Source organism: Hemitrygon akajei, chromosome 23 (genome assembly GCF_048418815.1).
Source record: "Hemitrygon akajei chromosome 23, sHemAka1.3, whole genome shotgun sequence".
In the NCBI taxonomy this organism is placed as follows: Eukaryota; Metazoa; Chordata; class Chondrichthyes; order Myliobatiformes; family Dasyatidae; genus Hemitrygon; species Hemitrygon akajei.
This window is the reverse complement of record NC_133146.1, coordinates 3,905,084-3,930,736: the sequence shown is the minus strand read 5'-3', so window position 1 is coordinate 3,930,736 and position 25,653 is coordinate 3,905,084. Positions and strand designations below refer to the sequence as shown.

The following is a 25,653-nucleotide window of genomic DNA, read 5'->3' as shown; positions in this document are numbered from 1 at the left end:
GCAAAGTTTGCAGATGCTATGAAAATAGGTGGAGGGACAGGTTATTTTGAGGAAGTAGAGAGGCTACAAAAGGAAATAGATTAGAAAAATGGGCAAATAAGTCACAGATGGAATACAGTGTTGGGATGTGTATGGTCATGTACTTTGGTAGAAGAAATGAAAGGGTTGACTATTTTCCAAATGGAGAGAAAATATAAAAAGCTGATGCACAAAGAGATTTGGGAGTCCTTGTGCAGGATTCCCTAATGGTTAAATTGCAAGTTGAGTCTTTGGTGAGGAAGACAAGTGCAATGTTAGCATTCATTCATTTATTTCAAGAGGACTTGAATATAAAATCCAGGATGTAATGTTGAGACTTTGCAAAGCACTAGTGAAGCCTCACTTGAAGTATTGTGAGCAGTTTTAGGCCTCTTATCATAGAAAGAATGTGCTGAAACTGGAAAGGATTCAAAGGAGTTTCACAAAAATGATTCCAGGATTTTCATTTAAGAGCATTTGATGGCTCTGGGCCTGTATTCACTAGAATTCAGGAGAATGAGGAGTGACCTAATTGAAACCTATCAAATGGTGAAAGGCTTTGATAGAGTGGATGTGGACAGAATGATTCCTATGGTGAGAGAGTCTAAGACCAGAGGACTAAACCTCAGAACAGAGGGGTGTTCTTTTCAAACTGATATGAGAAGGAATATCTTCAGCCAGAGAGTAGTGAACCTGTGGAATTCTTTGCCACAGGCAGGTGTGAAGGCCAAGTCTTTATGTATATTTAAAGGCAAAGGTTGATAGATTCTTGAATGGTCAGGGCATGAAGGAATACAGTGGCAAGGGAGGAAATTGGGGCTGAGAGGAAAAATAGATCATCCATGACGAAACAGTGGAGCAGGTTCAATGGGCCAACAGGCTTAATTCTACTCCTATATTTTATTAGCTTTACGGTAACACATGCAAGACGGAGTCTTCAGTGCCTGTTAGTGAAATTAGAGACAAGTAAGCTTCACATCCTCAAAGTTTCTATTTTGGGATTTATCATCTCACAAGCAAATGTTCTTATGGATCCTAAAAAAAGACATGCAGTACGAGACTGGCCTCCACCTACTTCTGTTTAAAAGTTCAACAGTTTTTGGGGTTCGCAACCTTTTATAGGAGGGTTATTCAAAACTATAGGTCAATAGCAGCCCCCTGACAAATCTGACCAAAAAGACATCAGTGTTCTTTCCGTTGGTCCCCAGAGGATAAGACAGCTTTTAAAGAGCTAAAGAACCATTTTGTTACTGTCCTAATTCTAGATCCACCTGATCCCGAGCTACCCTTCATTGTTGGGGTAGATGCCTCTGATATTGAAGTGGGTGCCATTTTATCTCAGAGATCCACTGCTGACTAGAAACTTCATCCCTGTGCCTATTTTTCCATCACCAGCTGAGGTGAATCACAGAGATTAGATCTCTTGCCAGTGCTGTTGGCATTAGAGGAATGCAGCATTGGTTTGAGGAGGTTAGGCACCCATTCATCCTCTGGATGGACCATAGGAACTTGGCTTATACTCAGGGTGTGAAAAGACTGAATTCCTGACAAGCCCACTGGTCATTGCTCTTAATGTTTTAATTTTATTATAACATATCCTCCTGGGTCTATAAATCATTTACCAATACATTTTTGAGACAATTCGAGCCCCCAGATATTATACTGGGTGAAAGGTTATTGGCCCCCATCTCATGGCATGTAGATTCCCAAGTCAGGCAAGCCCAAGAAGGAAATAACGAGGTACCCGAAAGTGGTCCCCCGGCTGATCATAATGCCCTGCCTGAGTTGCGATCCAAGATCCTTAAATGGAGTTACACTTCTAAGATAACAGATGGCTCATTATATACAAGAACATTAAGTCATTCACGTAGGCTTGAGACATTTGTGCCTGTTAAAAGATCCTAATTCCCGTCCTCAAGGCCTTCTTCAACCTCTACACATTCCTTCATGCTCCTGGTCTCACTTTCTCCAAATTTTGTTACCGGTCTGCCCCCATCACATTCCTTTACCACTATGTTAGTTGTGGTCAATAACCTTTCCAAGGCTTGCCGATTCATTCCTCTAACCAAGATACCATCAGCCTGAGAGACTGCAGAAATTCTTATGCACCAGATTTCTGTATACACGGTTTTCCCACAGATATTATTTCATAATGACGTCCCCAATTCATCTCCAAATTCTGCCTAGCATTTTCCAAGTTGATCGGGGCTACATCTGGTCTTTCTATCGTCAGACTAATGGATAGATTGAAAGGATGAACCAGGACCCGGAGCAAATCCTTCGCTGCCTGGTGTCCAGTAATCCATCCCCTTGGAGTGTCCATTTAGTCTGGAATCAGATCACCCAGGTACTTAAAGTTCATCATTGGATATGACTCTCTTCGAATGTCAATTTGTGATTCAGCCTCCTCTCCTCCCTGGTCAGGATGCAGAGGTTGGTGTCCCTGGCGATGAACAATTTGTACAGAGATGCAAACAAAGGTGGCTCAACACCAAAGAGACCCTGCAAGAGAGTTAGGCCCAGCAAATGGACAAGGCCAACAGAAGGAGGTGACTAGGTCCCTCATTCTATACTGCTTAGTGGGTCTGGCTTTCAATTAAAGATCTTCCACTCAAACTAGAATCACAGAAGCTAGCCCCTCACGTTATCAGCTCCTTTGAAGTCATTAGGAAAATTAACCCAGGAACACGTTTCTTTCGAGCCCTGGAGTGCCTTTAAAGTGGCAGTGCTAACCTCTCATTGCTTGGTCACCTTTATCCTTGCCTAGTGAAATTCTGAGTTATACAAGACCTTGCAAGTTCTCAAACATAAGAATATCTGCAGATGCTGGAAATCCAAGGCAACACACACAAAATGCTGGAAAGACTCAGTAGGCAAAGCAGAATTATGGAAAAGAGTAAACAGTCAATGTTTCAAGCCAAGTTCTTTCATCAGCTGAAGGGCTTGAAAATGTTTATGCTTTTCCATAGAAGCTGCCTGGCCTTGTAAGTTCTACAGTTCAATTTTGTCTCTTTTGTTAATAGAACTCCTAGTTTGTTAACCCCTCCGAGGTTCTGTGTGATTCTGTGCTTGGTTCTGAGATGCATTGTGACACTTCTTGTTCTAAAGCACCCCTCATTCACTCTGCAAGTCCTACCCAGGTTGGTCCTCACAAAGCGCAATACATCACACTCAACTGCATTAAATTCCATCTGCCATTTTCCAGCTCATTTGTCCAACTGAGGCAGATCATTCTACAAAGTTTGAGAGCATTCCTCACTATCCACTATGCCCCCAATGTTGGAGTAATTGCAAATTTGTTGATTCGGTTTACCACATTATCTAAATCATTAACTGCTAAAACTGACTTAAATACACAGAAGTAGCTACACACAAAAAGCATTTGATTTGTCCTGAAGACCTATAAAATAGTTTTAAGAGACAGCTTATTCCTTTCATTTTTGAATTGGTTGATGGACAGAAGTAAAACGCAAGACCTACAGGTCATGGATTAAGAGTGAAAGGTAAAATGTTTAAGTGGAACATGAGGGAGAACTTCTTCACTCAGAGGATGGTGAGAGTGTGGAAAGGGCTGTCTGCAGAATTAGTGGTTGTGGCCTTGATTTCAACATTTAAGAGAAATTTGGATAGGTACATGGATGGGAGGGGTATAGAGAGCTATGGTTCAGGTGTAGGTCATGGAACCAGGCAAACAAATTCTTGGCACCAACTGGATGAGCAAAAGTGTACTGTGACTCTACATATAATTAATAGATGTGCACGCTAAAATATTCATTTGTCTTGTTACAGAAAGCAGCCTTTTGTGATATTCAAAGAATAAAATCTGAAACAGAAATTCTACGTAATAAAATCACTTTTAAATTTTGTGCTGTATTCAAAATACAAACCCCATTTCCAGAAAAGTTGGGATATTTTCCAAAATGCAATAAAAACAAAAATCTGTAATATGTTAATTCACGTGAACCTTTATTTAACTGACAAAAGTACAAAGAAAAGATTTTCAACAGATTTTACTGACCAACTTAATTGTATTTTGTAAATATACACAAATTTAGAATTTGATGGCTGCAACACACTCAACAAAAGTTGGGACAGAGTTAAGATAAGATTGAAAAGTGCACAGAATATTCAAGTAACACCGGTTTGGAAGACTCTACATTAAGCAGGCTAATTAGTAGCAGGTGAGGTATCATGACTGGGTATAAAAGTAGCGTCCATCAAATGCTCAGTCTTTGCAAGCAAGGATGGGTCGTGGCTCACCCCTTTGTGCCAAAATTCATGAGAGAATTGTTAGTCAGTTCAAAAGGAACAGTTCCCAATGCAAGATTGCAGAGAATTTAGGTCTTTCAACATCTACAGTACATAACATTGTGAAAAGATTCAGAGAATTCAGAGACATCTCAGTGAGTAAAGGGCAAGGTCGGAAACCACTGTTGAATGCGTGTGATCTTCGAGCCCTCAGGCAGCACTGCCTAAGAAACTGTCATGCTACTGTGACAACTATAGCCACCTGGGCTCCGGAGTACTTCGGAAAACCATTGTCACTTAACACAGTCCGTTGCTGCATCCAGAAATGCAACTTGAAACTGCATTACGCAAGGAGGAAGCCATACATCAATTCTATGCAGAAACGCCGGCAAGTTCTCTGGGCCCGAGCTCATCTCAGATGGACCGAAAGACTGTGGAACCATGTGCTGTGGTCAGATGAGTCCACATTTCAGCTAGTTTTCCGAAAAAATGGGCATCGAGTTCTCCGTGCCAAAGATGAAAATGACCATCCTGATCGTTATCAGTGAAAGGTACAAAAGCCAGCATCTTTGATGGTATGGGGGTGCATCAATGCCCACGGCATGGGTGAGTTGCATGTATGCGAAGGTACCATTGACTCTGAGGCGTATATTAGGATTTTAGAGAGACATATGTTGCCATCAAGGCAACGTCTCTTCCCGGGACGCCCATGCTTATTTCAGCAGGACAATGTCAGACCACATTCTGCACGGGTTACAACAGCGTGGCTTTGTAGACACAGAGTGCGTGTGCTTGACTGGCCTGCTGCCAGTCCAGATCTATCTCCTATTGAAAATGTATGGCGCATCATGAGGAGGAGAATCAGACAACGGAGACCACGGACTGTTGAGCAGCTGAAGTCTTATATCAAGCAAGAATGGACAAAATTTCCAATTGCAAATCTACTACAATTAGTATCCTCAGTTCCAAAACGATTAAGAAGTGTTATTAAAAGGAAAGGTGATGTAACACAATGGTAAACATGCCTCTGTCCCAACTTCTGTTGGGTGTGTTGCAGCCATCAAATTCTAAATTTGTGTATATTTACAAAATACAATTAAGTTGGTCATTAAAACTATTGAAAATCTTTTCTTTGTACTTTTGTCAGTTAAATAAAGGTTCACGTGAATTAACATATCACAGATTTTTGTTTTTATTGCATTTTGGAAAATATCCAACTTTTCTAGAAATGGGGTTTGTAGTAGCATGGAATGGCTTAAAATATTAAGAAAGAAATCAGACCAATTCCAAATGTCTTAAAACCAGTGATCTTTTTCAACTTTATTGAACTTTAACTCAAAATAAGGCTTTTTCAAAAGATAGCAGACTTACCAGTATAACTCAAATCCATAACTAACAAAGGTTTACAAGGTCGGCTCGGCTGATCCTTCCAAATCATATCAACAAGATTTTCTTTCACAGGCACAAGAGTATGACCTGCATTCTTCAGTGCTTTAGATAATGTTTTCCATTGATCTGAAAAATGCACAAGGCACGAGAAAACATAGAAAATTAAAAGCCATCTTTTCATGTTTTTCCATTTCCAATCTAAATATGATTATCCCTAAAACACATAAAGAAAGCCTAAACATGCAAAATTTAAAATAGTAATTGTTCTTGCCATGTCATCAAGTATCTTTGATCATTTATCTTCTAAACTAGCAATCTCTATGTATTAAACACTTACTACACATTCTGCCCCAAGACCTTACTCTATAGAAAGTATCAAATTAAACAATACAGTCTGTCCTCCTTATCCGCGGATTCCACATGCGCGAATTCAACCAACCACAAATCGCGAAAACCCGGAAGTGCTCTTCCAGCACTTGTTGTTCAAGCACGTACAGACTTTTTTGCTTGTCAGTATTCCCTAAACAATGCAGTATAACAATCATTTTACATAGCATTTACATTGTATTAGGTATTATAAGTAATCTAGAGATGATTTAAAGCATACAGGAGGATGTGTGTGGGTTATCGTGCATCGGGATCGAAAAAAATCGGAAGTTCTCTTACTAAGTAAGTCGGAACAGCTACATCCAGTATTATTTAGCGTCAGTTAGTCAAATATTTGTATTAGTATATAGTATATATTTTACCTTTCTATGCATATAAAACACTTAAGAACGTATGTTTCAGCACCGGGCTCAGGAACGGAAGTTCTCAGGACTCGGAACAGATCGCTCCCTAGTGCGCTCTCCACCGTGCCGGGTTGATGTGGAGGATCAAAAATTCAAAACCCCAAAACCCAATAATTAAACCACTGCATTGCTTAGTAATAATTGTAGCTTTCATCGGGGCAGAGCCTTTCTCACTTTATCCTGTAAAATTGTTCCAATTGTTGACCGACGAAGCCTAACGCTTTTCCAATGACCGATGGCGTTTCACCTCTTTCAGATCGCTTTATTATTTCCACTTTATTCTCAATTGTGATCGTGATTATTTTTGTGAACAGAAACACTGCGCATTCAGAGCTCTGGCGCCGGGTCCTAATGTCCACCACACGGAGACAGGTTAAATAAGGTCTGGGGTTCCGCTGGGTCCTAAGGTCCACCGGATTGAGACAGGTTGAATAAGGGACTTGAGCATCCGCGAATTTTGGTATCTGCGAGGGATCCCGGAACCAATCCCCCGCGGATAAGGAGGGCCGACTGTAGTGATAAATTTAAAACTACATTAAAAAAGATTAAAAACTTAATACCTCAGTGATGAAAAATTTAAACCCAATAGTGAGATGTAATATATCAAAGGGTTCACAAACTTAAATGCGATTCTTCTACATATTTATATAAACTTCATGAACAATGACAATTTAAGGAAATGAGAGGAAATCCTTGAAATAAATTGGTAATATGCAAAATTTACTTACCATATGCAATGATAAAAGGATCCACACCAACCTTTGACTGTTCAGGTAATACCTTTATTAGCCAATCTTCCTGGCTTGGTGTGCTCTTTAAACCTATAAATAAAGTGGGGTTTTTTCTTAATTTTATTTATATATTACCTTTCGTAACTTCTGGTCAAAGCACTTTAAAACTAAAGAAATTCTTTGAAGCTATGTTACTATTATAAAATAAGTACAGCAATCAAATTTACTCGCTCAAGATTGGAGTTTCAGTTATAAGCATACTCTCAAGGTATTGTGAAACTTCCATTTAACTTGTACAGCCTGTTTACCATAAGATCATAAGACATAGGAGCAGAATTAGGCCAACTGGCCCATCGAGTCTGCTCCACCATTCAATCATGGCTGATCCTTTTTTCTCCTCCTCCTCCTCAACCCCAGTTCCCGGCCTTCTCTCCGTAACTTTTGATGCCATGTCCAATCAAGAACCTATCAATCTCTGCCTCAAATACACCCAATGACCTGGCCTCCACAGCTGTACGTGGCAACAAATTCCACAAATTCACCACCCTTTGGCTAAAAAAATTTCTCAATGTCTCTGTTTTGAAAGGGCACCCCTCTATCCTAAGGCTGTGCCCTCTTGCCCTACACTCTCCCACCTTGGGAAACATCCTTTCCACGTCCACTCTGTCTAGGCCTTTCAACATTCGAAAAGTTTCAATGAGATCCCCCTTCATCCTTCTAGACAAGTTTCCACATACTGCAACAGAATAGTGTTCAATTAATCTGTCTATAGAGGGAGGTTACTTGATTAAAGTATTCACTCAGAACCTTTGATAATTCACCAGCTCTTCTCCAAAACATTGCCATTGAATCTACAACATCCATTTGAGAGAGATCAGCTAAGTCTCTGGTTTCAACACATCTTCCACAAGATGGTACCTCCAACAGCACAGTGCTCTTCTGGTATTGCACTGCAGTCAGCCTTGAATTTTGTCTTCACATTCAATAGCGTGATCTGTCATTGCCCACTGAGCCATGGACAACTCTGAACATATTTAAAAACAAATCAACTACTGGCACAAATACTCCAACTCAGAATTTTAGGCAGGTATCAAATAGTGGCTACTTTATTAGGTACACTTCAACACCTGCTTGTTAAAGAATGCCAACGTGGTCCAGATGTTCAGTTGTAGTTCAGACCAAACATCAAAATGCAAAGAAATGTGATCTAAGTGACCTTGACAATGGAATTATTGTCGGTGTCAGACATGGTTGTTTGAGTATCTCAGAAACTGCTAACCCCTGGGATTTTCTCATGAAAGTTTTCAGAGAATAGTGTGAAAAACAAAAAAAAAATCCAGTGAGCAGCAGTTCTGTGGACAAAAATGCCTTGCGAATCAGAGAGGTCCAGGAGAATGAATAAACTGCTTCAAGGTGACAGTAACTCAAATAACCACACATTACTACATCTCCTGTTCCTAACAAAATGGCCACAGAGTATATAATCCTCTCAATCTTGTACAACAGGGAGCCCAAAAAGTGAAAGTACAAAATGCTGAATGTTGAGGAAAGATCAAGTTTCCTAGACAGAGTGAGATACGCATATACCGTAAATTCTGGTGTATAAGCCAACCCCTTTTGTAGAGGTTTTTGATTCAACCAGAAAAGATCACAAGATCTCACAAGCCAGTACTCAGCTTTGCCGGATCTGGAACCTGGATATTTTGTGAACCAGTACCTGCTAAGAAAATAAGGCTACACATTGTAGAGCATTATAAGCAAATTCTTAATAAATAAATCAGAGAGGGAAGTTTGGATTAGGTTCACAATGGTAAAGAATCCTCTGAAATGTAACCCCTGTGAAACCATTTGGTGCCCATCGTAATCTCATTAAAACATAACACGGGGTGGCAGGATCAGTACGTGTACTCAGTATTGAGTTTGTGACCACCATGCACAAAAGATTAAAACAAATGCGATATGATGCTGGCTTCAAGCTGCAGGTCGTTGCTTTTGCTAAAGGAACGAATAATTCTGCAGCTACTAAGAAGTTTAGTGTAAACGAGAAACCAGTGAGAGAGTGGAGAAAGACAGTGGACACGCTGAGGGAAATGCCAAAGACGAAATGTGCAAACCATGGGAAAACATGCCAGTGGCCAGAACTGGAAGAAAAAGTTTTAGAGTGGGTGAATCACCAGTGATCGTCTGGATACATTGTTACCAGAGAAATGATTCGAGTTCAAATGTTGAAATGGGCCAAAAAACACCGTGAGGTCAGCAAAAATTTCAAAGCTAAGTGAAGATGGCGCGCCCGATTTATGAATAGATTTATGAACACTGCAGTCATCCTCGATGGTTTGATGTCCGTGCTTCAGCCACTAGATGTGAGCTTAAACAAACCATTCAAAGAATTCATGCGTCGACAGTGGAACAAATGACTCAAAAACAGCCAAATAATACGAGCTATCTTCCGTGCATTCATTTTTCCACCCTCTGTATAAGCCGACCCCCTAGTTTTAGGACCAAAATTTAGGGTCAAGTTCTTGGCTTATACACCGGAATTTACGGTAATTACTAAGCTGAACAAAAATAGTGCATCCAAAGAGATACAAGAAACTACAAATGCTGGAATTTGGATCAACAAGATTTGCTGGAGGAATTCAACAGGTTGAGTACCATCTTTGGGAGGAAGGAAACCGGCAGCATTTTAGGTCAAAACATTTTCTGTTTCTTCTTCTACAGGTGTGGCCAGACCTGCTGAGCATTTCAATTAATTTCAATTTTTATTTTACCATTTCCAAGTTTCCTATTTACTTGTGACTTGGGGACATCACAATATGCATAATGCTTATAACTGAAGCTGTAATTTTGAACAAGTCTAAATACAGATCACCCACATGAAGTCTGATCAGTAGAGGATTAAATGCAGGCAAATGAGATAAGCTGTTTCATAGAGCCAGGAAAGGCATGATGGGCCAAATGGCTCACTCCATGCACCTATAAACCACAACAATGAGCAAGTACACAAGGAAATAAACTTCCGAACCATTAACTTCCCTCACTGGTCAGGGGAGGTACAGATGGATACTACACATATTAGAATTTCTACTACTCCATGATAGTTAATTATTGATTAGTCTGATCTCTCAAAAGCTAAATGTGCATGCAATCACTCACCCAATTTCATTAGGATCCAGTTTTTATCCATTTGCTGGGCAGCCTGAAGAAAATAACGCCCATCAGTCCACATGGCTGCATACTCCTCTGTTACAATTGCAGTACCTGAAGTTCAGAATCAGGTTTATTATCATCAGCAGGTATTGTGAAATTTGTTAACTTAATCGTATTGCTAACCCTCAACACGTTCCACATTATTTACAACAAAAGTGCAGTTAGTAGGGAACTCACTTATGCAGTCACCAAATTTCCTACACTCAGATCAAATCACAACTGATTGTTGAAGGGTTTAGCAGCTGGTTTCAAGAAATGGTTTAAAGTTGTGCTGGAGTAAATATGGGTACCGGAGGCAGCAAGTTCATGGACTGAATACCCTTCTCCTTTCAGAATTTAACATTTCTTCACTATCCACCAGAGATGATTCTTTACAAGTACTGTATTGATGATTTATTGTTGCTACCTGTGTTGTTCTGCCGAACACTGTGTACATACAGTGCTGGCACTGGATGTGGGGCAGGCAGCACTTGCAGACTGTCCCAATGCATCCTTAGGTTGTGTTGAATGTTAACACAAATGATGCATTACACTGTTTATTCCGATACATTTGGGATAAATAAGTGATTCCACAGCACTCTGTGACAATGATTTGCACAGATTCACTGCCCTCAGGCAATAGAAATTCCTCACTACAATTTTAAAGGATCATTCATTTATTCTGAGCATGTTCCCTGAGATCCCAGACTCTTACTAATGGAAGTATCCTCTCCACATTCATTCTATCCAAGACCTTAAGTAGCAGTTAAGTTTTTATAGATCTCCCCTCATTCTTATGAACTCACCAAATATAGGCCCAAAGACATCAAATGCTCTTCACGCATTAAGCTTTTCAATACCAGAATAATTATTGGATGATACAAACAGTGGACTATGTAGGAGGGAAGAGCGAGATCAATCTTACAGCAAGGTAAAAAGTTGGTACCATATCCTGTACTGTGTTGTACTTTTTTATGTTCTATACTTCACATGAAATTCATCTGGACCAGCACACTTTCCCTTAGATACATAGAACAGTACAGCATAGACAGTGTATTTCATACATTTATCATTCTCCAGGTTTTTAAAAAACTGACATTCCCCTATACATTCCTCCAATTACAGTAAAATTATGTCTTCTCGTGAAAAAGGTACTGGATTGCCCACTTCATTTACACTGCCTATAAAAAATATTGAAGTATTGGAAGTTTTTGTGTTTTATTGTTTTACAACATTGAATCACAGTGGATTTAATTTTGCCTTTTGGACACTGATCAACCTACAAACCCTTTTGTGTCAAAGTGAAAACAGATCTCTACTGAGTGCCCTAAATTAATTACAAATATAAAACACAAGATAATTGATTCCATAAGATTGCATAAGTATGCACCCTCTTCAAGACAGCATTTAGTAGGAGCACCTTTGGCCTTGAGTCTGTGTGGATAGGTCTCTATCAGCTTTGCAGAGTTGGACACAATTTTTCCCCATTCCTCTTTACCAAACTGCTCAAGCTCTGTCAGGCTGCATGGGGATTGTGAGGGAACAGCCCTTTTCAAGTCCAGCCACAAATCCTCAATTGGATTGAGGTCTGGACTCTGACTTGACCACTCCAACACATTAACTTTGTTTTTAAGCCATTCCTGTGCAGTTTTGGCTTTATGCTTAGGGTAATTGTCTTGCTGGAAAACATATCTTCTCTCTCCAGGATTTCCCAGTATTTTGCTGCAATCATTTTACCTTCTACCTCACAAGTCTTCCAGGAACTACTGCAGTGAAACATCCTCACAGCATGATGCAGCCACTACCATGATTCACAGTAGAGATGATGTGTTTTTAATGGCATAGCATTTAGCCTGATGGACAAAAAGCTCAATTTTGATTTCATCAGACCATAGAATCTTCTTCCAGCTGACTTCAAAGTCTCCCATATGCCTTCTGGCAAACTCTACCTGAGATTTCAAGTGAGTTTTTTTTTGCCACTCTTCCATAAATTTGTGACTGGTGAAGCACCCGGGCAACAGTTGTATGCACATCTGTTTTAAATGGACACCCTTCTATCCTGAGGCTGTGCCCTCTTGTCCTAGACTCCCCCACCATGGGAAACATCCTTTCCACCTCTACTATGTCTAGACCTTTCAACATTCAAAAGGTTTCACTGAGATCCCCCTCATCTTTCTAAACTGCAGCGATTATAGACCCAGAGCTATCAAACGTTCCTTGTATGATAACCCTTTCATTCCCGGAATCATCGCTATGAACCCTCTCCAATACCAACACATCTTTTCGTAGATGAGGAGCCCAAAACTGTTCACAATACTCAAAGTGAGGCCTCACCAGTGCCTTATAAAGCCTCAGCATCACATTCCTGCTTTTGTATTCTAGACCTCTTAAAATGAATGCTAACATTGCATTGGCCTTCCTCATCACTGATTCTACCTGCAAGTTAACCTTTAGGGTGTTCTGCACAAGGACTCCCAAGTCCCTTTGCATTTAAGATTTCTGGATTTTCTCCTCATTGTACATTTATTCCAACTACTATAGTGCACGACCATGCATTTTTCAACATTGTATATCATTTACCACTTTCTTGCCCATCCTCCTAGTATAAGTCCTTCTGCAGCCTGTTTCCTCAATGTGACCTGCCCCTCCACCAGTCTTACATCATCTACAAACTTGGCAACAAAGCCATCTATCCCATCATCTAAAACACTGATGTACAGCATAAAAAAGCAGTCCCAGCACCGACTCCTACGGAACACCACGAGTCAGGGCAGCCAACCAGAAATGGTGTAGTTTTCGTCAGGATACTGACTCACCAGTAGTTGTTGGACCTTCCAGATACAGGTGTACTTCTACTACAATCAATTGAAACACCTTGACTACACACAGGTGATCTCCACTTAACTAATTATGTGATTTCTAAAACCAATTGGCTGCACCAGTGATGATTTTGTATGCCATATTAAAGCAGGTGAATACTTATGCAATCAATTACTTTGTGTTTTATATTTGTAATTAATTTAGATCACTTTGTAGAAATCAGTTTTCAATTTGACACAGAAGTCTCTTTCTGTTGATCAGTGTCAAAAAAGCCAAATGAAATTTATGGTGATTCAATGTTGTAAAACAATAAAACATGAAAACCTCCCGGGGGGGGGGGGGGGTTGAATACTTTTCACAGGCACTATATACCTCTAATCATCTTATACACCTCTATAAAGTTACATCTCATCCTCCTTTTCTGCAAAAAGAAACACCCTAACCATGATCAAAATTGCTCATTATTGCTTTCCTTTCCAGAAACCCATCCAAAGTTCAAGGTACCTGTCTATAGTTTATCATAATTACACACGAACGTTTTTGGATTAATACACTTGGAGATGCACAGCTGTATTATATATTTAAAGTGCATTAATTTAAATAATACCTCAGTCAAAATAATCTATTTATATCATATTATGTCAGCATTTCATGAATTTTGACACTAAATTTTACTGACCTGCAGAACCATCGAAACCTGAAAGAAACTCACGCCTACAGTCACACGGAGCAATGTATTCACTCTGAAAAGAAAAACAAACATTAATTCAACACAGACAGCAAAGAACATTATCATATAATTCAGATCAACCACTTTATGCTGATTGATAAAGCTATTGTCTGTGGTCAGTGATGCAGTTATTAGTCTCAATAACAGAGAAGCTAAAATTTACTGAAAAGGTCACTAAGGGCAATGCAATTATGATTGAAAGCTGCCCGGTGGGTGCAAGCAAATCATAATTATCCATAGCAAACTGAGACAATGGATGGATTCTGAATATAATATACATGGCAATGTAAAACAGAATGCAACTGACCAGTTCATCATCAGCTGAATATTTTGTGATTCCTTTTAAATAAAATACAACAATGTGATATCTGAGAAGAAACATCTAAAGTGGAGAACAGTTTAAAAAAGTAGAAAATATTTAAGACTAGATGTATCTCCTCTGTGTGACCTTAACCATTGGAGTGTTTTCCCATTGACTTCAGTTTTATCAAGCACCACAGTCCATCAAAAGCTGCCTTGATGTCAGGAGTAATCACCTTACCTTCAACAAAATCAGCATTTACTAGACAGAGTGAAGCAATCTCAGAACTAACCAGATCAGTCCTGCCATATTAAATTGTGAATGGTGGTCAACAATTAAGTATTTGACATAGGAAGGAAAAATAGCTGAAAAGTTCAAAGTAAGTTCATTATCAAAGTAAATGTATATCATATACTGTACTACCCAGATTCATTTTCTTACTGAGAAAACAAGTTTTAAAGTCCTTAAAAGTGAGTCCACAGGTTGTGGTATTAGCTCAATACTGCAGTGAGTGAAGTTTTTCCTGTGTTTGAGGAGTAATAACTGTTCCTGAACCTGGTGGTGTGGGTTTCACTAGTGAATTTGCCTCCACCACTGACTCAGGCAGTGCATTCCACACACCAACCACTCTCTGAGTAAAAAGCCTTCCTCTAACATCCCCCTTGAACTTTCCACCCCTTACCTCAAAGCCATGTCCTTTTGTACTGAGCAGTGGTGCCCTGGGGAAGAGGTGCTGGCTGTCCACTCTATCTATTCCTCTTAATATCTTGTATACCTCTATCATGTCTCCTCTCATCCTCCTTCTCTCCAGAGAGTAAAGCCCTAGCTCCCTTAATCTCTGACCATAATGCACACTCTCTAAACCAGGCAGCAACCTGGTAAATCTCCTCTGTACCCTTTCCAATGCTTCCACATCCTTCCGATAGTGAGGCAACCAGAACTGGACACAGTACTCCAAGTGTGGCCTAACCAGAGTTTTACAGAGCTGCACCAAGGTGGAGACAAATGGGATACTGATTAGTAAGGGAATTAAAGGTCATGGCAAGTTTGTGGGAGATATGGGGTTGGAAAAAGATCTGCTGTGATTCAATAGCACAGCAGGCTTGATTAGCTGAATGGCCCAATTCTGCTCCTATAACTTATATCCACTTCCCTTGTTTCTCTTAATTTTCAGAAATCTATCAATCTGTTTTGAATGTAATCAATAACGAGCCACCACAGCTGTCCTGGATAAGAGTTCCACAGGTTCCTCACCATCCAGGTGAAGAGGTTTCGCCTCATCTCAGTTATTTTGTTTTTGACCTGATTTCAGATTCTTACCTTATTATCTCAGAACCCCACTGAGTACATACAACAGTATGGGGATAGAGTTGGAAAAAACAATGTTGTAGTGTGACCTTGTTGAAAGGCAGCAAAGGTGTGAAGACTCTTACATTGTGTGTGTAAAAGATGAATGTAATGAAAACATGAAATACATTTAATAATTGGAAGGTAACCAATTTAAATAGCAATCCCATTCTATGTGGTATAAATATTTCTAATGTTGAGATGACTGGTCTGGGTACCTGATGGTTGTCTCCTGAAGGCACAATCAGAGCTTGGATTGGCTCCTTCATCTGCTTCATCACCTGCCTCAGCTGCTTCAACAGCTCTGTTGTGACTTTTGGGGACATGATTCTTTCTGCTGCAATCAGGCAATAGAAAAGTAGAGTTAGCAACTAGTGACTCCTCAATAATAGCAATGGCTTTCAGAGGTAAATGAAAACAAATGATGTTGCAGCATGAAAAATTAAAAATTAAAGAAAGTTTGGCTTTTTTGTCACCTGTACATTGAAACATAAAGTGAAGTGGTCACCTGTGTCAGGGATATGCTGGGGCAGCCTGCAAGTGTTCCCATGCTTCTAGTGCCAACATAGCATGCCCACAATTTACCATCCCAAACTCTTACATCTTTGGAATGTGGGAGGAAACTGGAGCTGTATTGAGGAGAATGTACAAACTCCTTATAGACAGTGGCAGGAATCAAACCCCATCTGACAGCTGGCATGCTGCGAAGCACTGCTTTAGCTGCTATGCTACCATGTTGCCCCACTAACCACTACGCTACCGTGCCACCCTGACATACGCAATACATCGGTAAACACAAGGAAATCTGCAGATGCTGGAAATTCAAACAACACACACAAAATGCAGGTGGAACACAGCAGGCCAGGCAGCATCTATAAGGAGAAGCACTGTCGACGTTTTGGGCCGAGACCCTTCATCAGGACTAACTGAAGGGAAAGATACTAAGAGATTTGAAAGTAGTGGGGGGAGGGGGAAATGCGAAATGATAGGAGAAAACCGGAGGGGGTGGAATGAAGCTAAGAGCTGGAAAGGTGATTGGCGAAAGTGATACAGAGCTGGAGAAGGGAAAGGATCATGGGACGGGAGGCCTCAGGAGAAAGAAAGGGGGAGGGGGAGCACGAGAGGGAGATGGAGAACAGGCAGAGTGATGAGCAGAGAGAGAAAAAAAACAAACAACTAAATATGTCAGGGATGGGGTAAGAAGGGGAGGAGGGGCATTAACATAAGTTAGAGAAGTCAATGTTCATGCCAGCAGGTTGGAGGCTACCCAGCCGGTATATAAGGTGTTGTTCCTCCAACCTGAATGTGGCTTCATCTTGATAGTAGAGGAGGCCATGGATAGACATATCAGAATGGGAATGGGACGTGGAATTAAAATGCGTGGCCACTGGGAGATCCTGCTTTCTCTGGCGGACCGCGCGTAGGTGTTCAGCGAAACGATCTCCCAGTCTTGTGTCAGGTCTTACCAATATATAAAAGACCACACCGGGAGCACCGGACGCAGTATACCACACCAGCCAACCCACAGGTGAAGTGTCACCTCACCTGGAAGGACTGTCTGGGGCCCTGAATGGTGGTGAAGGAGGAAGTGTAAGGGCAGGTGCAGCACTTGTTCCGCTTACAAGGATAAGTGCCAGGAGGGAGATCGGTGGGAAGGGATGGGGGGGACAAGTGGAGAAGGGAGTCGCGTAGGGACATCGGTTACAGTTTCAGAATCCCAGATAGCAAAATCAGAATCAAATCAAACCAGTGTCCACAAACCTCATTAATGGATTCTAGTCAATTTTTTAATGTATAATTTAAAACAATATTTAAAATTTCTTGTTCTCTTCTATTTGGGACCTTTCCTTTCCTATAAAGCAATAAATATGGTGAAACCAGGCAATCCCACTTCAAATGATGGGCCACAAGTTATATAAGAGATTTCATCTTCTCCCCACATCAAGGACAGCATGCCCAAATTACAGAAGATGCAGGTGCGATGGCAGTGTTTGACAATGTGAAATAAAATTTCTGCTGCATATTGTTGGTCATCGTAACAATATATATATATATATAAAATGTTACTTAGAAAAATGTAGGATGATGGGAAATGTTGAAATATCATCTTGCTCAGGAGGTGGAACTATCTCACTGAATCAGAAGTATGGACAACAAGACAAACCAACACTCAACTGATTTGAGATTCTAGGCTGAAGGAGGAATTATTTCTTCTTGTATGTTTTATAGTAGGTTTATGTCTTGCACTGAACTGCAGCATTAAAACAACAAATTTTACAACACACATTAGTAATAATAGACCTGATTCTAACTCTGAGTGCAGTCAGAAATGTCACATTTTGAATGCTACATTAAACCAAAACCCACCAAGCCTGAACAGTTGGGCACAAAACATCGCATGGAACTATTTTCTAAAATTGAGCAGGGGGTTTCACTATTTCGTGCTAATTCAGAATTCATCATCTCATTGTTGCTTATAGAATTTTCTTCCATACATTCTGCATATAATGTATCTGACAGAAAAGTGAGTTATGATATTTTAACAACTTATCATTATACTGGTTCAGAACTCCTCACAACAAAGATTTAAGTTACGCCCTTCTTTAAACCTAAAAATTATGTGGTGTGAGAAATACTTTAATATTTCAAGCTTTGTTAGGCATTTAAGATTAATCAATACCTTATTAAACTCAATCTGATCCAAATCATACCTACAAAATAGTTTCTGTATTTTCTTAGTTACTCAAACTCACAGCCATTTCCAATCGCCACAAAGGTCTGGTTTAAGGTGAGTTCAAGGAGACTCAAGGAAACTTTCAGTAACTCAGAAACCACAGAAGAAAAGTATCTCAAAATCAGTAACTTTGCATTACAAGATAGGATAGTTTCTGAATTCACTAATTATACTAGTTCTACGGGTGCTATAAAAATTGTAAATACTAGAAATACTAGTCAGCAGAGAAACAGATTTAACATTACAGGGTGATGATTTTTCATCACTGCCAACCAGTTTTGATACAAACCAGAAAAATCTTGTTACTGCATTAGAATTTCTTAAAATACAAGAAACTAAAGCACACAGTGGAAATCACTTACCTTTAACATCCATGTTTTTGCAGGTACAGTGTAGGTGCCTTGAGATATCAGAAGTGTATTACCAGGAAGAACATATGACCTTGCCCTTTACAATTCAACTTCGCTTTGCTAGTTTGTTATCTATCCTTTCTACCTCCAGGCGACATTAACTTGCATCTAAACCTGTAATACATTAATCCTCACCTACAATAAACTTGCTCAACAGTCATTATGAAATTTCATTTTACTATCAAGTTGTGTAGTTGGAGTGGATGATTATTATTATTGCAGAGCTGAGGACTTTGGATACCAATAAAGCATCAAATCTGCAGCATCAGATGTTTTTGAAATTAAAACACACATGATCTAATGCAAGGTCACAATTTAAGTCTTAGTCTGCCTTTAGTGTGTACTCCAACATACAGATGGCCGAATGAGGCGTTGAATGAATTGCTAACTAGACAATTTCTGACTGAAAGCAGATCACATATACTGGACAATATCTCAAGTAAACTAATGATTTTTTTAATCAATTGGATTAACAATTCTTAAAACTAAAGTACAGCTGAATAGCTGAATCAATCTACAGTTCTGTTATCAATTTGGCAGAGCTAAATTTTAGTTACTTCTCTGTTGATGAAATTTTTAATACTGAACCTATTTACTCATTTAATATTAGAACATTAGGTTCAAGTCACACTCCATGTATCTGTGTGATAAAGTATGTAAAAGGGTTAACACGTTAGTTAAACAATAGCAGCCTGTTCTTTCTGAAAGAAACTACTGATGATCAACAGATGTGCTAAGCCAAGCTGAACCATATTTCTTCTCGGAGTAAGACAGTGTTTCAAAATCCTTGTTTCTTTGTGCAGTCAAGCGCTGAGATAAGACCACTCCAACCTGTTTGTGTATGAGGCCATTATACCTATTCTGTAATTTGCCTCTTGGTACTGTCAAGCAATAGATAAGTCTGACTCCAGCTTGGGGAATTGTGAGTTAGTTGGTGAACCGGACAGGAACAGTCACAGACTGTTCCTGTTTGAGCAACTAACTCAGTAAGCCCCGGGTGCTTTGAATAAAGAGTTTATACAGTCTCTGAGTGACTTTATCTGGATTCAACTTCCACACGTGCTTGCAACCAAATCAATATTCCAGTACAATACTGAGAACAGGCTGTACTGTTGAAAGTGTCAATTTTCAAGTGATAGATTAATGCAAGGGTCCGTCTGTCTGTGTCTCAGTTGGACTCAAAACATGCCGTGGTACTTTTTGAAGAACAACAGAGGCTGGTGTCAATTGTTCTGCTGAGCATTGTAGTCATGCTATGTTGGCACCAAAATGTGGGGCAACACTTGCAGGTTGCCCTAGCACATCTTTGGGCGTGTTGGTTGTTAGCTCAAATGACAGATTTAACTGTATGTTTCAATGTATGCATGATCAATAAATCTGAATTAGAATCAAGGTTGACACAAAAGTACAGCATAGAAAAAAGGCCCTTTGGCCCATCTAGTCCATGCCAAACCACTTAAACTGCCTAGTCCCATCAATCAGCACCCAGACCATAGTTATTCATATCCCTCCTATTCAATATCCAATCTTCCCTTAAACATTGAACTCAAGCTTGAGTTCACCACTTATGCTGGCCGAAACACTTCTTCAGGATGAAGGGGAGAAAATAACAGGAAAAAAAGGGAGAAGATAAAAGGATAAAAATGTGGTGGGAGGGGGAAAAAGGCTAGCTGGAAGGTGATTACCTTTTATTCTGACAGACACATACGAGCATTGTACTTTCAAAATTCACTTCTGAGAGTTCCTTTCTCAGAATACAGCCTGTCCCAATCCACACTTGCCAGATCCTTTCTGATGCCATCAAAATTGGCCTTTCTCAAATTTAGAATCCCAACCTGAGGACCAGACCTATCTTTTTGTATATTTACTTTGAAACTAATGGTATTATGATCACTAGATGCAAAGTGTTCCCCTTCACAAACTTCTGTCACCTGTCCTGTCTCATTCCCTAATAGCAGATCAACCATCGCACACTCTCTCATTGAGACTTTTTTTCTGATTAAGAAAACTTTCCTGACACATTTGACAAACTCTATCCCGTCCAGTTCTTTTACAGTATAGGATGACCAGTCAATATTTGAAAAGTTAAAATCATCTACTATAACAACCTTATGTTCCTTGCAACAGTCTGCAATCTCTCCACAAATGTGTTACTCTAAATCCAGCGGACTGTTGGGTGGTCTATAATATAGCCCCATTTACATGGTCATATCCTTCTTATTCCTACGTTCCACCCAAAAGGGCTCACTAGACAAGTTCATCGATCTGTCCTGACCTAGCATGCCGTGACATTTCTCTGGTTAGTTACGTCACCCCTCCCCCTTTAATCACTCCTGCTGTTGCATCTAAAACAAAAGAATCCAGAATACTGAGCTGTCAGTCCTGCCCCTCTTGCAACCAAGTCTCACTAATGGCTACAATATTATAATTCCATGTGTTGATTCATGCCCTGAGCTCATCTGCCTTTCCTACTTCTCTCACTGAGATATACGTAGCTCAGGACATTAGTCACACCACGTTCAACCTTTTGATACCTGACTTTGTCTGAGGACTTAACATCTTTCTCCACACCCTAACCACTATGGCACTCTGGTTCCCAACAACTATAGTTTAACCCCATCCCCCCCACCCCCCCGTGCATTAACAAATCTTGCTGCTGGGATATCAGTCCCCTGCACCAAGGTGCAAACCATCACTTCTGTACAAGTCCCACCTTCCCTAGAAGAGAACCCGATGATCCAAAAATCTGATGCTCTTCCTCCTACATTAACTCTCAGACATGTGTTAAACTGTATGGTCTTCCTATTTCTGGCCTCACTAGCACGTGGCCTGCGTAGCAATCCTGACATCTAAACCCTGGAAGTTCTGTCCTTTAACTTAGCACCTAATTCCCTAAACTACTTTGCAGAACCTCATCACTCTTCCTACCATGTCACTGGTTCCTAAATGGACCACAAATTCTGGCTGCTCATCCTCTTACATCAGAATTCTGAGGAATTAATCCAAGTTGTCCCAGATTCTGGCACCCAGGAGGCAACATACCAACCGGGAATCTCCTTCTCATCCTCAGAACCTGCTTTCTATTCACCTAACTAACGAATCCCCTATCACCACATCTCAAAGGATCTATTCGAGGCCCAACATACTGAAACAATTAAGAAGCCAGCAACTATACTTGGTTAGTAGTTCGATGAGATTTGATACGTCAAAGACTCTAGCAAATTTCTTCCAGATGTACGTTAGAGAGCATTCTGACAAGTTGCATCACTGCCAGATATGAAGGCTCCAATGCACAGGATTGAAAGAGGTTGCAGAGGGTTGTAGAGTCAGCCAACTACATCATGGGTGCAACCATCCCCACCATGAAGGATATCTTCCAAAGCTGGTATCCATCAATAAGGATCCTCATCATTCAGGACATGTTCTTTATTCATTACTACCTTCTCCTGAACCCATACTGGCTTAAGAACAGCTTTTTCCCCTTCACTTTCAGATTCTGAACGATCCATGAATACAACTTCGCTATTCCTCTTTTGGACTGTTTATGTTTTATAACTTACCTTAATTTTTATATTTTATTCTTTACTGCTGCCACAAAACAAAATTCATATCTAATGCTAGTGATAATAAATATGCTTCTGATACAGTCCAGTCTTTTTCTTGACCAAGTCTCTGTAATGGTCACAGCATCATCATTCCATGCTCTAAGTTCATCACTCTTACCCCTAATACCCCTAGAATTAAATTAAACACAGTTTGAACCCATTCATCTCATTGTGTCTACTACCTTGATCCTGCCAGTCCTTCCTTACAGACATATTGGGCAGGATGTATACCTTCTTCTCAATCTCTCGACTGGTCCATTGGCTCCCACCCCCGTCAAACTAAGTTAAACCCTCCTTTTGGTTTAAGATGGATCCATTGAAGTTGGGCAACAGCTTACTGGTTGTTCAAAAGGCAAAAAATATGATTGAATACATTATTAATAACACTTTTTTCTGTGGTAAATTGTGGTAAACTAGCCCCACAAACAATGAAGAGGCGTGCGAGGGGGAGGCTGACTCGACGGTCGAGCCATGCAGATGTGATGCAAAGTTGGAGAGTGGCATGTTCAAGGAGAAGCAAGATCGAGATGAAGTCGTAGTTGAAATGAGTGAATCGGAGAGGATTTGGAGGAGTTTCGGAGCTCGCCCACCTAAACCAGGAGCGAGGTTGGATCAATCCAAGCACCAAGCTGATTTGGAAAGCTCAAGAACATCCTTGGGCTGGCCGGAGGGGTCTAACCCCAGAGCGGGACATAACCCAGTGAATACAATTTAAACACCTGCTCAGATAGACTGAAAAGGCAGTGTGTCCAGATTGGAGGTGATGGTCAGGCCGATTCTGCTTGCTCTTCCATGGCGTTTACTCTATCTCTGTGACGCAGAGGCTGTGAGACTGCTCCAGCTGCTCCATGCTTAGTGAATGCGAGCTTCAGGTCAATGTGTCCCATTCTGTGATGTAATGAGACCGAGGCTGCTCTGGATTTATAGGTTTAACTTGGTTTGGAATGCTGTGGCTTGCTTATATTGTATGCGTAATTGTGTTTTTTTCCTCTTTCTCAGCACATTGGGTGTTGGTTTTTCTTTTAATTGGGTTCTTTTGGGTTTCTTGCTTTGTGGCTGCCTGCAAGCAGATAAATCTCAAAGGTTGTATAATTTGTACATACTTTGATAATAAATGTACTTTGAATCATTTCAGTAACACAAGCAAATCTCTCAGCCAGGTTATTGATTATTCTCCAGCTAAGATGCAACATGTCCGTTTTGCAGAGGTCACTCATACCCAAGAAGAGATTTCAATGGCCCCCAAGAAGCTGAAATCCTACTCCCTGGAGTAAGTTATCAGCCACACATTCATCTCTTCTATCTTTCTATTCCTGCCCAAATCAGCACATTAGTTTTTACGGAAAAACTTTCTTGCACTTACCCAATTCCTCTGCTTAACATCCTCTTTCAGAAGCACATTGAAGCAAAGCCTCGGCATTTATACCCAACTATGACACCCGCAGAAACATGGCTGTAATGTGACCCTCTCCCATAGCTAGGCATGGCTCACCTAGCTCAAACTGACCTAGTTCCCTCTCCTCTGACCCACAAAGTCAGTCACCTCATGTTCAACCCCACTGTGGCCCATGCATACGAACCCGTCTGGCACTCGACACGCCTCAACCCCATTCAAGCAACTCACCCCAACTTCAATCTCCCCTCCTCTGTCCATTACAAATCCCCTTTGACTTTCTACGCTCTGCCCCTGGCCCTGGCCCTCACCCTCACCTCTAACCCAGCGCCTCTAATTCCGCCCTGACACCTCACCTCACACCGGTTTCGCAATCTCCTGATGCAATCTCCTCACCGGCTGGGGGCCACCATTCGTCAACCAGCTGGTCTTCACGCCGCGCATGCGCGCCGGTCCCACCGACGTCAGGAGAGCGGCGTTCATTGACGCATGCGTATTACCGCAAACCGCTGCCGGCGCTGAGCTGCTCGATGTGCTTGTTGCTATCGGGTACATCTTCTGCATCTTTCCATTTGTTATATATTTCTACAGCATTCTCTCTGAAATATAGCCTGTATGTCCGTGGTGACAAAATAAGTACGAAAAAGAAGGACCATTCAGCCAACTTCTCATGAAAATAAAAACAGACAAAACTGGGAAAATAGAATTGACAGGTCTGTCAGCCTTTGGAGGCCTCAACAACAGGTATATCAGTTGGATACCGTTGGGGGGTAATGACCAAGCCGAGGAAAGTCACCGTGGTCAGTTATCTGGTACTGTGCCTGGCTCTGCAACTCAGTGAAGGGGGGGAGGGAGGAGAGAAGAGAAGAGACGAGCTGTGGAGATAGGGGATTCATTCGTCAGAGGAACTGAAATGAGGTTAAGTGGTCGAGAACGAGTTTTCCGATGTTATGTTGCCTCCCGTGTGCCAGGGGTCGGGACATCTCCGATCGACTCCTTAAGTGGGAGAGTGAACAGCCAGAGGTTGTGGTCCGTGTAGGTATCAATGGCATGGGAAGGAAAAGTGACGAGGTTCTGCAAAGTGAGTTCAGGGAGATAGTTGTACTACGTCAAAAGGCACAACCTCCAGGGTTGTGATCTCAAGATTGCTACCTGTGCCACGTGCTAGGGAAGCCAGAAGTGGGAAAATTTTTCAGTTTAATAAATGGCTAAGGAGATTTTGTAGGGGAGATTCGTGGATCATTGGGCTCTCTTCTAGTGAATGTGGGACCTGTGCAGAAGGGACTGTTTGCCCCTGAACTGGAGGTGGACTAATATCCTAGCGGGAAGGTTTGCAAGTGCTGCACAATAGGGTTCAAAACTAGAGTAGCAGGGGAATGGGAACCAAGGTCCAGAACAGGTAGTGGAGAGAGATGTTGAAAACTCAAAGTCAGGAATCAAAAGGTTGACCATGGAGCTGGGTATATTACAATGTAAGAAGTATCATAGGAAAAGCAGGTGAGCTCAGCATGGATCAATACCTGGAATTATGATATTAACCATATAACCATATAACAATCACAGCACGGAAACAGGCCATTCCGGCCCTCCTAGTCCGTGCCGAACTCTTAATCTCACCTAGTCCCACCTACCCGCACTCAGCCCATAACCCTCCACTCCTTTCCTATCCATATACCTATCCAATTTTACCTTAAATGACACAACTGAACTGGCCTCTACTACTTCTACAGGAAGCTCATTCCACACAGCTATCACTCTCTGAGTAAAGAAATACCCCCTCGTGTTTCCCTTAAACTTTTGCCCCCTAACTCTCAAATCATGTCCTCTCGTTTGAATCTCCCCTACTCTCAATGGAAACAGCCTATTCACGTCAACTCTATCTATCCCTCTCAACATTTTAAATACCTCGATCAAATCCCCCCTCAACCTTCTACGCACCAATGAATA

The 25,653-nt window shown here is 40.9% G+C and overlaps 1 protein-coding gene across 4 annotated transcripts in view; it reads right to left on the bottom strand.

Annotated features, from left to right (window-relative positions):
- xpnpep1 (X-prolyl aminopeptidase (aminopeptidase P) 1, soluble) overlaps window positions 1–24,164 on the bottom strand; it is a 107,024-nt gene extending 82,860 nt beyond the window's left edge. The window contains exons 1-6 of one of the 4 annotated variants that reach the window (XM_073026865.1): window positions 24,063–24,164; window positions 15,783–15,901; window positions 13,866–13,929; window positions 10,334–10,438; window positions 7,175–7,267; window positions 5,638–5,781 (exon numbers count right to left, since the gene is read on the bottom strand). In XM_073026865.1, the coding sequence (XP_072882966.1) occupies window positions 5,638–5,781; window positions 7,175–7,267; window positions 10,334–10,438; window positions 13,866–13,929; window positions 15,783–15,890 (514 nt within the window). In that variant the 5' untranslated portion in view covers window positions 15,891–15,901; window positions 24,063–24,164. Of the gene's footprint in view, window positions 1–5,637; window positions 5,782–7,174; window positions 7,268–10,333; window positions 10,439–13,865; window positions 13,930–15,782; window positions 15,902–17,739; window positions 17,762–18,660; window positions 18,807–24,062 lie in introns of those variants that run through there. The other 3 variants (XM_073026866.1, XM_073026864.1, XM_073026867.1) reach the window with 3 other exon arrangements.
- Window positions 24,165–25,653: the final 1,489 nt, after the last annotated feature.